The following is a 12,779-nucleotide window of genomic DNA, read 5'->3' on the forward strand; positions in this document are numbered from 1 at the left end:
ACACACACACACACACACCAAAATAAAAACAAAAACAAATAGTATATAAAAAAGAAAGAGAGAAAAAGCAAAGCTCTCTTCATTTTTCTTTCTCTTCACGCACATCAAAGCCACAAAAACCGAAACGCATGCATTTCTAATTTTCTATCTTCTTTTTAACTTCCTCCTCTCCATTTTCTCATCTTCGTCATCATCTCTAATCCTCTCCCTTCTTCAATGGCCGTTGATGCTCATAATCTCTTCCTCTCTCCTCCTCAACTCTTCTCCAACAGGTATGTTCAATATTCCCATCTCATCATGTTGTTGTTTTTTTTTTGGGGAGTTTCTCAACTGAATCTTTACTATTTGTACTTTGCAGGGAATTAATGATGAACAGCAATAACACCACTACGGAACCACCAACCAGTGGCGCTTTCTGCAACACCCATCAAACCGCTTACGGCGTCGTTTTACCTTTCCCCGTTACCGACGATACAACAACCCCTCTTCTTCATATGTACGGCGGCGGCGGTGGCGCTGATACTACTATTCCGACCACCGCTGGTTACTACGCCGCCGATGGCACTACTAGTGCTAACCTCGACTGTGATTTCTTCCCTTTCCCGACGAGAAAACGCCCGAGAGAGTCTCCCACGAGATGGAATGATTACCATCATCTTCTTCTTCAGAACCATAGGTCATCATCATCATGCGTTAACAACGCAACTAGTACGAGTACAACAACAACAACAACAACTCCGTTTTCGTTTCTTGGGCAAGACATTGATATCTCTTCTCACATCAATCACCAACAACACGAAATCGATAGATTCGTCTCCCATCATGTAAGTATCTCTCTATCAATGGGGTGCAAAGGTCTATATCATTGAATGGTTTCTGATTCTTGTTTGTTATATGATAAAACTATCAGATGGAGAGAGTGAAGTATGAGATAGAAGAGAAGAGGAAGAGGCAAGGGAGGATGATCATGGAGGCTATAGAGCAGGGGCTGGCCAAAAGGCTTCGGGTCAAAGAAGAAGAAAGAGAGAGGATCGGCAAGATCAACCACGCTCTCGAGGAGCGCGTGAAGTCACTCTCGATCGAGAACCAAATCTGGAGAGACCTTGCGCAGACGAACGAAGCCACGGCCAACCACCTCCGCAACAACCTCGAGCAGGTGCTGGCGCAGGTCAAGGACACACGCGGAGAGAAGGAGGAGGATGCGCAGTCGTGCTGCGGGAGTAGCTCAGGGGAAGAGACGACGGAGAAGGGGAGGAGCAAGTGTAGGAACTGCGGGGAGGAGGAGTCGTGCGTGTTGGTGTTACCGTGCAGACACTTGTGCTTGTGTGGAGTATGCGGCTCCAGCGTCCACACGTGTCCCATCTGTAGGTCTCCTAAAAACGCTAGCGTTCATGTTAACTTGTCAGCTTGACTTCTCCTTCTTCTTCTTCTTCTTTTTGTTAGTGCAAGTTTTTACTTTTTAGTTTATTCATTTCATTTTTTTTTCTTTTCTATAAAAACAAAAACAAATTGTAAGGATATGATATTGAATTAGTTTTTATGTTAAGCTAAGAAATCATAGTTATGAAAAGGAAACCTTCAATGCAAAGAAAATAGAATAGAGATCTGTATATCTTATGATTTTATGATCCGACAAAACCCTCTTTTATTTTTCTTTTGATTACACTTGTATTATTATTGTTAGTAATATCTTTTTTTTTAATCTCGGAAAACAATAATAAATCCCAAAACTAGAGGAAAGAAAATTAGAGAAAAGGGAAGAAGGGGGGGGGGGGAACAGAATACGATAATTGGGTGGGACAGAAACAAAAGAACAGTAGAGTGATAGGGCGTGAAAGATACGCGCCGGCAAAGACGCGTAGAGAAGACGGGGAAAGAGACAGTGGAAGAGGTAAAAAGCTGACACGTCGGACGCGCGCAAATGTCGCTGTTGTTCGTCCTTCATTTCATTGTAACTCCCCCCTCTTCCTCCTGACACTCTCTCTCTCTCTCTTTCTTTTTTCCTACTGTTTTTACAATTTTCTATTTTCTCACAATTTTATTGTTTAAGAAATCAAAGATTCGAGTATATTTAATATATATTATACTGAAAACTATTTTTTAATTTTAAAACAATATGATTTCTATGATCCGACAAAAATGCACTGCTGGTTGGATTAGGAAAAAAAAACATATATGAATTATTCACATATAGTTATCACATTGCATTAAACTGTGTAGGTAGATGAAACACATATTATCATGTTACAAGTTTTGTTAATGATCTTATCTTTTGACAAAATAAATTTAAAATACAAGTATATGTCATAGTGTTTTGGTGTTTTTCTACTACTAGTATAGTATGACAAAGACTATAATTATCTTTTTCTAATCAAATTGTATCATTAATATATAATTTGAAAGTTGCTTTTAAAAGATGTTTATTTATGATTAATCTGCTGAATATAGGTATTTGTAAAGAAATAAATATCTTTATTTGTAAAGAAAGAGATTTACATATAATAAAACAAACAAGAAACGAAAGAAAGAAAAGGGGGAGAGGACACGAGAAAGTGATGTGAAGACTGAAGAGAGATCATGGCAACATTAAAGAGGATATACTCGTCGCACGAATAATCATAATAATAAGCATAATTAAGTCCTCCTTATAAAGCCAAATTTATATGTCCATAATTTTTCGTGCGTAGAGAATAAAATAACATGAAATATTAATATGTTAATCATCATCATCATACGATTCTTAAGTGGGTTTCTGATTTGTATATACTACAGTATTAAAGATGTAGACATCTTTCACTTTGTGCATTCACAGGCGGATCAACCAATGGAGTTTCAGTTTTCTAAATCATAACATTTTTGAAACGTTCAATATATATAAATTATCTACTAATAGAATTATTCAGAAAACATACACACGTTAAGTTAGACAAAGACCATGATATATATATATATATATATATATATATATATAACTATTTTAGTATTTTTATATAGCCGAAAGAAAATAAAATATATTAACCTAATTAGGTTGGCATAAATATCGCACCATCAGATGTCATGAAAACAAATTAAAGAGAGGTATAAAAACTTCCACTTACAATTATGTAACATCCTTAATTTATATACATACATGAACTAATTAACATGTGATCGATTCTAGTGTGTTGCATGCAATTCGATATAGAGAAATCTAAACTTTGTAAAACATCGAGGAACATATATACATGTGAGGTTTGTGAATGTGAAGAAACATTAAACTAACAAAGTAAGGCTCCCCATATATATGAATCTTCTTTCCTGCAACCGAGCGCAATCAGCTAGCTAATCTGAGCGTGCATCTTGGCTCCAATTACATTCCGACCATGCATGAATCAAAATATAGGATCCTAGTAGATATTTATATATACACTATCTATCTATCTAAATTCGTATTTTATATATATATTATCTTTCCAGTATTAAAGATTCCAATTAAGAGGGTCTTACTCAACCTCCACCAAAAAAACAAATGAAAATACTGGTTATAACTATTGGCATTGGGTTCGAGAGCACTTTGGGACAAAAGTAATCTCCAACTTTATCCAAAACTTGGTGATTAATTTGAAATGTGAAGGGAAGGGAACCAATCGTCACGTAGACACTAAGCAACAAATGGAGCAAAAACAAAAGATAGAAGAAGAGAGTGACGCTTGACCGATTGATGTTTGTTTCAAATTTTTTATATATTTTTTTATTTTTAAAATTAATTTGCAAGAGTTTTGAAGAATCTATGGACCATTTCTCTACGATTATGCTTTTATATATATATAAAATTTATTATAAAAAATGGAGAGCGAAACAAACGAAGGAAAAGTGGGAAAACTTGAGGATGTAAAGTGATGGGGAGGAAGGGGATATATTGCAAATGTTCATGTGGATGGTGTTATGGTTTTGTGTGTCATGCAACTTGTCCACTTCTCATTTTCTTTTCCTTTTATATTATTTTTCTATTTTGACACCCATATTCCATTTTCCCCCATTACTTGAGCTTTTGTGGGGTTTCTTAATTTACTTTTACATTGTAGGCTATACTATTACTTTTTTTTTTGGAGATGAAAACTATTCATAAAACAAAAAGAGAAAAACAAAAAAAAAAACTATTTGATTCACTGCGAGCAGATGTGTGTTAAAAAAAGAAAGAAAAAGAAAGAATAGTAAACCGTGGAAACATATAATAACATATCATGTGAATTCAATAATAATGCATACAACGATTAGCTACTACATAAAATATAACAAAGATTTAAATCAACGAGGGATCGTACATCATCTTTACGAGTGCAACAAACCACTAAACAAAATCGATATATATACCACACGTTAGTGGCATCATATACACGATATACTCTTTCCGTTAAAAAAAAATACATGATTTTCTAAAATTTATTTTTTCTAAAATAAATGATTTTTTCGTAATTCTATTAAATATTTAATATTTTTTAATTATTTTTATCAATTTATATTATACCGATTGTTTTTTCATTGTTTGAATTCTAATTAAATAAATATTAAGTGATGTTTTTTTTATTAATAAGCAAAACTCAAATGATTTGTTAATTAAAAGGAGAGAAATAGAATGATGTGAGAGGGGAGGGGTAATGATGGATTGGATTGGATGGGGAACACCAAAAACTTTATAGATTACCTTGTGAAAGGGGGCACTCATCAATATGGTCCAACCTCACTACTTACCCCCTTATTTGTTTTTGTTTTTTGTTTTGGTTTTTGGTAGCTTTATATACCTTTTCTGTTCTATGTCCTAAGACAATACCTAGTAAAACTATTTTTTTTTTATATTCTTCCATCTTATTTTTGTAATCTTTTTATTGTTTGAGGAAATTTGGTCATAGAATTTATGTTACTTCTAAGGCCGTTTCTTAGAAGAGGATTTGATTATCGATGGTGGGGCGAAGACATCTTCGATATGTCATAGCAAATAATTTTTTGAAGTTTGCATTCTTTGTTGGGTTTGGTTTAACCTTTCTTTCTCGAAATTTTCGATTTAGTTTGATTTTGTAATGGGTTTCCTCTTCTATCACCTTATGATTGTAACCTTGTCCCAATGTGAACAACACGCATTTGTCACCTCTCCTCCTCCCCCTTTTTTTTTTTTTTTCTTTTTCTTAAGCCTTTTATGTAACACGCTCTGCTTGTCAATGACGTGAATCGTAATGACAACAATCCCACAAAAAAAACGAAAAAGAAAAAAAGAGAGTTCAAATTTCAAAGTGAAGATTACCCCCAAACCCAATTCCTTTTAAGCCTATGACTTTTTTTTTTTTTTTTGGGTTATCGCCTGTCTGTTTGAAAATAAAACACATAATAACTATTCTTAGTGGCTCAAAAATTATGTAGGTAGCAAAGTCCTATATTAGTAGTAGTAGACATCAATTGTCGACAACGATTAGTAGTAGATCGCTCTATTGTCTTCGTTTCCAAGATATCTTTGTTACGATTACGACCTTCTTTTCATTTTATATTTCTTTCATTGAAAACCCAACATAATACATATTGACAAGTGTTAGTGGTGGTAAGGATATACGATTTGCCAAAATAAAAAAGAAGTGCGAGTATTTGTTTTTCCTTTTCTCTTTTTTACACCGAGTGGATTTTGGTGTGATGTCTTGTGAAAGTCACTGCAGAAAAAGCCACAAGAGGGATTTGGTTTATATTTCTCATCATTAGTACCATCCAATTCAAAAGATGAATAATTTATTGAGACTTGTATATAAACAAAAGAAGAATATATATATATATATATATATGTAGAGTTAACAATCAGTCTTATCCCACTGAACCATACAACACTGCAAACCTCATGTGAATTAGATTTTTGAGACCTCAAAAAGAGTTTCACTTTCTTTTTCTTTCTCACAAGTCACAGCAATATATGAATCATTGTGATCACAATCTGACCTGCACATATGTTCCTCTAATTGTTTTTTTTTCTTCTTCTTTTTTTGTGCAGAATTGATGTTAGATTCTGTATATAATAATGCTATATTATTTATGTCATAACATCATTTACTTGGAACTTGATTTTTGCTGATTTAAGAAGAGAGATATAAAAGAGTGGTAATGTGGTGGTTATAGAGTATAGATCCATCTGAATACCTATAGTTTATGGAAATATGATTGCTCTCTCTCTTTTTTCACTCTGATATCCATCCCCACAACTATTAACTGTTAATGGATACCTTTTTTCTCCATCGAACAGAGAAAAGTGTATAGGAAAGTGTTTTGTAATAGTTCTTTCTTGTCTATATTAGGCACCCATACATGTCCCAAATTATAAAAGAAGAGAAATTACAAAAAAAAGTGTAAAAGAGGAGAAAGAAAGCCAACTACCCAAATCATTTATGTAGTTTGGTTGGGGTTAGTGGGCAGATATCATATCCAACCAAGATGGAATAGGTTTTACATAAAGCATATTATCTATACATATGATAGTTTAATGTTAATGGTAGTCCTCTCTTTTCTATTTTCATGTGATGGATAGTCGTCATTAGGGAAATCAGATTGGACTATGTCAATTGGAATAAAAAGAAAAAGATATTTTGTTGGGAAAAGGCAACTAAAGTGCTGATGTGGGTATCAAGAAACAATAGAAAAAAGATATGGGTATCCAAAAGAAACACGAAAAGAGAAATGGAGAAATCAAAAGTTTTGTACAATGTCTATGATTTACTTTTGTACAATGTCAAAGTTTTGTACAATGTCTATGTTTTGTACAATGTCAAAGTTTTGTACAATGTCTATGTCGAAAAGAGAAATGGAGTAAGTAAACTGTTAAAAAAAGAAGAGACATATGCATGAGGAGCTTCAGGCGGAAGATGGCACCTTTATTCTTGTAATCAATACCAAGTAATGACCACTAAAGCAATATTTATTGCTAGCATAATCATGCAATTAGGTTGGGGATATAGTTATATCAATTAAGTCAGATGCGTTAAGGTGAAGATCTACTACTACTACTACTACTATACAGAGAAAGGAGTACATAATACTTGTGGAGAATGTACTTTGATTATTTTGTTGATAACTGAATTAGAATGGAAATGCTGAAAACGATTTTTCGAAAAGAAAAAAAAGCAGAGTGAGAAAGAGAAAGAGAGAGAGAGAGATTTGTTACAGATTGGACCAAACAAGGAAAGGAAATAATATAAGAGGGGGGGATGATTTTGCATGATGTGTTCTTCTGTCCAAAACAGTACAACACATAATTCACAGAAAAATGGTTGGGGACTGTAGGACCACAGTACAATAATGGACCATAGAATTTTGTCCCCAAGAAATCACAAATAAAGCCTCTCTCCCCACCCATACATGAAAACGATACACCTAAAGTTTTGATCTTTTATGTGTCAACTTGCTTCTTATGCATCATCATCCCAAAGTATCTCTAATTGGGGCTCCCTTTGGTTTCTTCTTTTCTTAAAATGAAAAGAAAGCCAACGTCTTTGTCTGTATACCCTGATCTATCAATAATAGTAAGCAGTATTTACAATGAAAGAAAATTCAAATATCAAAGAGTGTGGTTTTAAGTCTTTGTCAGTAGTTTTCTGTGACCTAATGCAACATCAGCGTATCGATTCCAATTCGTGGTTGATACGTCCAGATGTTAGCGGATCGATCCTCACGTCCTGGTAATGTGATTTGGCTTTTTTATCAAGGTAGAAAAGGAAATGGGAACAAAAAACTAAATTCAAAGATGGGGGGTAGGTTGTTTCATTGATCTTGATGCTTCAATCAGCCTCAAGATCTTGTCTTTATGCTTTGAATTGTGTACCCTTCATTTGGATGGAGATGCCAAATGACAAGGACAGGAATCCATTTACTTGTTAAAGTTAAAAGAATCTGACTTTGGATTTTCTTTTGTGCCAATAGGTGTTTTACATGGGTTTCAAATTGATAGGTTTCGACTATATATAGGTTGCTTAACATGTTCAAACAAGACACGGAACCTTACTAAGAACAAAAACAGACAAGTAACTCGGCAGTTTTATCACGAGAAACCAAATGTTTAATAGTCGTTTATCCAACAAAGCAAAGCAAAATTGATGTATCAGCAGCCTATTACCATTCAACACCATGAAAAAGAGAGTCTTGTTGTTTAATAAAATGATGGCTTTCAATGTAGAAACAAAAACGGGGCCAGCAAGCAGAAAAGAACGAGACAGGTCTTGGTTGTTATAATCTAATGCACTGTGTATTTTACCATGAAACTGTAAAAGAAAATAAAAGAGGCTAATAATAATAATAATGAAAACACTGACCTCTTCTTTCTTTCTTTCTTTTTTTTGTCTGAACATGAATGCGACTCAGGTCTAAAACGGGGGGATCTTGGAGTGCGACTTAATTGTCTTTCCCTTTGGCTCTTTTCCCATGATGCCTTCACAAGCCACATGAGTTCCTGGACCCCCTTTCCCTGCATTTCAAATAAATGTTCCGTCGTGTGTAAACACGAAGAAGATTCCGTTATCGTTTTCTCCAGAAAACATTCAAGAGAGTCGTGTACAGAGAGATAAATACAAGTGTATTATAATACTTCCTGCATCCACAACCTCCACATGGACAAGATAGTTCATATCTCATTCACAGTACATAGTCAAATAAGCCAGTCACATCTCCCATTGTACCATATCAGACGCTGTGACACTTTCTGGCTTTCATCATTTTAGCATCCTCAATCAACAGATACTATTTACGCTTCTGTTCGTTGGTGAAAAGTTTATATCTTAACAAGTACGTTTCTTTTCTTCACATGAGAAGACAATGACTCTAAGAAGAAATGATACAGTGAAATGATCATAAGGTTCATGGCCCAACGGGTAATATGCCTTGGGGTTGGGGGTCCAAATCTAAGGGTGTATGAGATTAGGAGATAATACTTGAACACTGCAATTCATTAGATAGATTGACTTCTCTCCGGCCACAGAGTGCAACAAATCTATCATGGAACAATATCAACGGGCATTTCTCGATCAAATTAGAACCAGCATAAGCTTCTTTGAGAAATACTGTACCCCTTGCTCCTTTGTTAGTGATGTAGAAGATCCCTTGATGCTTTATCAAGCAAAGTATTAGTCTTGATGGAAGCAGATACTCGGAGTGAAAGGCGTCCAATTGTGCGCAGGTCACTCTCTTCTCCATTGTTAAACTGAGCAGTTCATGAAGCACAGCTACAACACGTTTCCTAGCTTTAGGATCTGCGGCATCAAATCTTCTCGCATTAAGATACGGAGATGGAAATTCCATTTTCTGCCACTTCTCAAATTCCTCTAAATAACTAGCGTTAGGCCTAAAACCAGGAGGAAAAGAAATCTTAAACGCATTTCGTCCAAAGAAATTACCATCCTTTGTGATCCTGAGCTTCTTTCTATCCCCAATTGGCTCGAGGACCCCTTCACGGAATAACCTATCCTCTCGTGCTGTGATTGCCAGTGAAGAATCCCAATTCTCTAAAACAAGATTAACTTTACCATTGATAACCTTCAAAGAGAAAATCTCAGGGTACTTAGGGATCAATGTAGTCTTAAAATCTTGAGGTAAACCCATTGCAGACTGAATAAACTCAACCTTCTCCAAAGGCACTCGACAATCAACAGACATCATCAATAACTTCCTAAGATTCTTGACGAGAACAGGTTCCATTGACTCTGTAGCTTCACCTTCCTCAGATGCAATCTTATTAGCTTTCTCAGTCAGCATAACAAAAGGAGGTTCTTTGTTTCCACCACCAACATAAAATATCGAAGGGTATTTCTCAATAGCAGCCATTAAGTTCCACTTGTGAACAAAGCCAACATGCTTCTCAAGATCCCTAAGAAGAAGGCTTCCGTGTTTCTGCGCCTGAATAATGGATTTCAACTGAAGTATCAGTGTTGGTTTCTTCTTCAAGTCTATTGCTTTATCAAGCTCATGAACTCTATGATATACTTTCTTCTTGGGTCTCCATCCTCCTCCACCAGACTTGTGTCTCACCTGAACAAACGTCCATTGCGATCTACTAGATGACTCTCCAGTAAACAACACAAAATTTTCAGTTTCTCTAAGCGAATCAATTCTCAAAATTTGGATCAGACCGGAAGAGATCGAACACCTTCTGTACAATAACGGTTTAGACATTCTATCAAACACCTTCTGTGCACAATCCTCACCAACTACAATGAAACACAAATCTACCACTTTAAAACTGTCTGACAAAGATTAGACAATACACAAAAGAATACAAGATAAAAAACAACTTCTCCGAGGAAGATCAGCACTACGATTTTTCCTAGCAGATTCTTATAAAAGATACATTACATACATACTCTCCCACTAAGGAGGACGGACTCTGTGACTAAGTGCAATTTTCGCGGTCATTATACTTATGGGCTTCCAAATATGTATGTTCAGGCCCAATGGGCCGATCCTTAGATCAAATAGATAATTCATCTCTTGTGCCTTCTTTTAAGTGTCAAACTGAAACAGAGGAGTTCATTGTTATTTCAAGCAGCTGCTTGTGTACATAAATTGGCTTAGTGTTTTTTTTTTTTGAGTTTAGAAGATAGAAAACATACAGGAACAATTCAAAAGGTAACAACAAATTAACTTAGTTTCGGATCCAAGAGTCATGAAGAATCTGTGATTGCAGCTTTTTTCGGTCTAGCTCTTGTTCTTGGTGACAAGTCCTTGGAAAGACACGTAAAGATCTTTGTTATCTGTTCCGAATAACTCATTGGCTCTTCTCAGAGTTTCCTAACAAACGCATAACATTTTTTTTGTAATGTGTATATTACACACTTTGCAAAAAGCAGATTGAAAAGGGGCTCTTGGCTTTACCTCTCGGGTTTGCTTCTGAGCATTCAGCTCTTTAATGTTAGCCAAGAAGGTTCGGAATTGTTCATACGACAATCGGCTTCTGCATGATGAGGAACAGAGATCAGAGAATGAGATGCTTGCTTGCTTCACAGGTTAAGGCTATCTATATTCGCAACGTACTGACCCCAAAGGTCATACAATAATATAGGATTAAAAGGCTAATAACCTGACTTGACGGAAAAACTCCTTGCCATCAATACGAGGTGTACGAGCTGCTGCGTAAGTTTATGCATTACCATCAGAGAGAAAGTAAACATATGAAATAGCCCTATGAATTTGAACCTAACCTGGAAGTGGGAGGCCACGAGGAGGAGAATTTGCGGCTGATGATTGGTGGCTTGAGAATGTTGAGGGGTGCCAAAGAGTTGTCTTTTGGCTTTCAGAATGTGTATTTGTGGGAGGCATTGCACCAGAAGCTCTCTTGGGAGATCCTGCAGTAGAATTACTTCGAGGGGAGAATATATCAGGCGTCATCCAGGGAGAAACAGAAAATCTTGGTCCTGTGTACTTTGAATCTGCTAATAAGTAAAAACATCAGCGCAATTTGTTTTTGAAATGGATCATAAAAGACTTGTCTAGCTGTAATAATCCAGAATTACATTCGTCAACTGGAAGAGTCATGTCCACGGATTTACTGTAAGAATGGTGGAACCTTGTCCTTTGGTCAGCTTTGAAGAGAAATAGGAAGAAAAAAACAGGAAAAAGTGAGTTATCTCAGTGCCAAACAAATAAAACAACTTAACTCATTCATCGTGATAATAAGAACTGCATTGGCATCTAATCTTAATACCTTTGTCTTGATAAGAAGACACAGGAACCGACTGGTCATATGTCCTGATATCAACCGATTCTGTTTTCTGTGTAATAAATATATATAAAAGGAGAAGACGAAGTTACAGAAGAAGAATGAATATGTAGTGGCAAAAACTCTGTAAAAAAAACAAATAAATCTTTACCGGAGCAGTCTCAGTCTCAGTCTCATCATTACTTAGGGATTGAACCAATTGCCTCTTGAATGTCTCCAACTGATAATATGAAAAGACACAAGGGTTTAGTTGTTTCTTGCTTTGACAAATCCAACAATATAAAAAAAAAAAAAAAAAGATACAGACAAGTAGTAAGCATCTTCACCTTAGCCATTTCACGATTCAGATTCGATACAGTGGTTGCAAGTAAATCACGTTCCTTTGTCAGATTCATCTTCATCATAAAAAAAATATTAGAAATCAAAGCCATTAGAGTGTGATGTGATTCTTGAGGGGAAAAGGATCATAGAGATGTGAATATAACACAAGTGCTCACGTTATCATGGAGGACAGTCTTCAACCTTGAATCGGCTTCTCGAAAATCTCTCTCGTAACGGTACGCCTTGCTCTCAAGCTCGTGTCTACACATCTCCATCTTCTGCAGTTTCTGCCTCAGTTCGACCGCCTCGGCTTCTAGGCTAGAAACCTTAGAGGCGATCGCCATGGACGTGATCTTCTTCGCGAGATCCAGCTGTTCGAATGGATCTGTCGGAATTACCGATAGAATCTCATCGGAAAGCTTTAAATCCGATCGACCTTCTCTGACTACGCTGGAGAGTCCTGATATCTCCACGACAAATGCGAATCTTACGATATATGAATTTGCAGATGTGATGACTGATGATTCGTCTTCTTCTGCTAGATTTGGCTGCAACACTGTTTTTTTTTCCTCCACGATTTTTAAAAAACACTATACATCACTTTTTCCCTCCAAAAAGAGTCAAAGATGAACATAAAATTCTGTATTAAAAAAATATAGTCAAAGATGAATATTCTTTCCCAAAACACGATAACACTATATTACAAAACCAAAACAAAATTGATAATTTAGATTGTCAACCTGAAATA

The 12,779-nt window shown here is 35.7% G+C and overlaps 3 protein-coding genes across 11 annotated transcripts; 1 reads left to right on the plus strand and 2 right to left on the minus strand.

Annotated features, from left to right (window-relative positions):
• Positions 1–1,622, plus strand: LOC17894516 (probable BOI-related E3 ubiquitin-protein ligase 2). Its single transcript, XM_006302440.2, has 3 exons — positions 1–272; positions 359–824; positions 911–1,622. Exons 1-3 carry the CDS (start codon positions 217–219, stop codon positions 1,409–1,411), a joined length of 1,023 nt encoding a protein of 340 aa, XP_006302502.1. The 5' UTR covers positions 1–216; the 3' UTR covers positions 1,412–1,622.
• Positions 1,623–5,558: 3,936 nt separating this feature from the next.
• Positions 5,559–10,349, minus strand: LOC17894736 (protein WHAT'S THIS FACTOR 1 homolog). 7 transcript variants are annotated; one of them, XM_023787880.1, is made up of 3 exons: positions 10,287–10,349; positions 8,316–10,202; positions 5,559–5,675 (listed from the first exon to the last, which is right to left on the minus strand). In XM_023787880.1, the coding sequence occupies exon 2, from the start codon at positions 10,165–10,167 to the stop codon at positions 8,917–8,919; it is 1,251 nt and encodes a 416-aa protein (XP_023643648.1). In that variant the 5' UTR covers positions 10,168–10,202; positions 10,287–10,349; the 3' UTR covers positions 5,559–5,675; positions 8,316–8,916. The 7 variants fall into 7 exon arrangements, with proteins under 7 accessions (XP_023643648.1, XP_006300516.1, XP_023643647.1 ...); XM_006300454.2 differs by having other exon boundaries at positions 8,316–9,248; positions 9,393–10,341; XM_023787879.1 differs by having other exon boundaries at positions 8,316–8,467; positions 8,588–10,341.
• Positions 10,350–10,494: 145 nt separating this feature from the next.
• LOC17895009 (uncharacterized protein At4g15545) lies at positions 10,495–12,466 on the minus strand. 3 transcript variants are annotated; one of them, XM_023788134.1, is made up of 9 exons: positions 12,208–12,466; positions 12,037–12,105; positions 11,862–11,930; positions 11,696–11,762; positions 11,505–11,573; positions 11,193–11,420; positions 11,072–11,120; positions 10,867–10,945; positions 10,495–10,782 (listed from the first exon to the last, which is right to left on the minus strand). In XM_023788134.1, exons 1-9 carry the CDS (start codon positions 12,373–12,375, stop codon positions 10,690–10,692), a joined length of 891 nt encoding a protein of 296 aa, XP_023643902.1. In that variant the 5' UTR covers positions 12,376–12,466; the 3' UTR covers positions 10,495–10,689. The 3 variants fall into 3 exon arrangements, with proteins under 3 accessions (XP_023643902.1, XP_023643904.1, XP_023643903.1); XM_023788136.1 differs by having other exon boundaries at positions 10,495–10,715; positions 11,193–11,423; XM_023788135.1 differs by having other exon boundaries at positions 10,495–10,745; positions 11,193–11,423.
• Positions 12,467–12,779: the final 313 nt, after the last annotated feature.

Source organism: Capsella rubella, unplaced genomic scaffold, assembly GCF_000375325.1.
Source record: "Capsella rubella cultivar Monte Gargano unplaced genomic scaffold, Caprub1_0 scaffold_2, whole genome shotgun sequence".
Taxonomy (NCBI): Eukaryota; Viridiplantae; Streptophyta; class Magnoliopsida; order Brassicales; family Brassicaceae; genus Capsella; species Capsella rubella.

What these genes read in the sequence shown, in the direction of transcription:
- LOC17895009 (XM_023788134.1), bottom strand. Translation starts at nt 12,375, where the DNA reads ATGGCGATCGCCTCTAAGGTTTCTAGCCTAGAAGCCGAGGCGGTCGAA. An exon ending in AGACTGTCCTCCATGATAAC is followed by an intron (nt 12,106 to 12,207) that starts GTGAGCACTTGT and finishes TTTATGATGAAG; the next exon opens with ATGAATCTGACAAAGGAACG. An exon ending in CTCAGAAGCAAACCCGAGAG is followed by an intron (nt 10,783 to 10,866) that starts GTAAAGCCAAGA and finishes TGCGTTTGTTAG; the next exon opens with GAAACTCTGAGAAGAGCCAA.
- LOC17894516 (XM_006302440.2), top strand. Translation starts at nt 217, where the DNA reads ATGGCCGTTGATGCTCATAATCTCTTCCTCTCTCCTCCTCAACTCTTC. An exon ending in CCTCAACTCTTCTCCAACAG is followed by an intron (nt 273 to 358) that starts GTATGTTCAATA and finishes TGTACTTTGCAG; the next exon opens with GGAATTAATGATGAACAGCA. An exon ending in ATAGATTCGTCTCCCATCAT is followed by an intron (nt 825 to 910) that starts GTAAGTATCTCT and finishes TAAAACTATCAG; the next exon opens with ATGGAGAGAGTGAAGTATGA.
- LOC17894736 (XM_023787880.1), bottom strand. Translation starts at nt 10,167, where the DNA reads ATGTCTAAACCGTTATTGTACAGAAGGTGTTCGATCTCTTCCGGTCTG.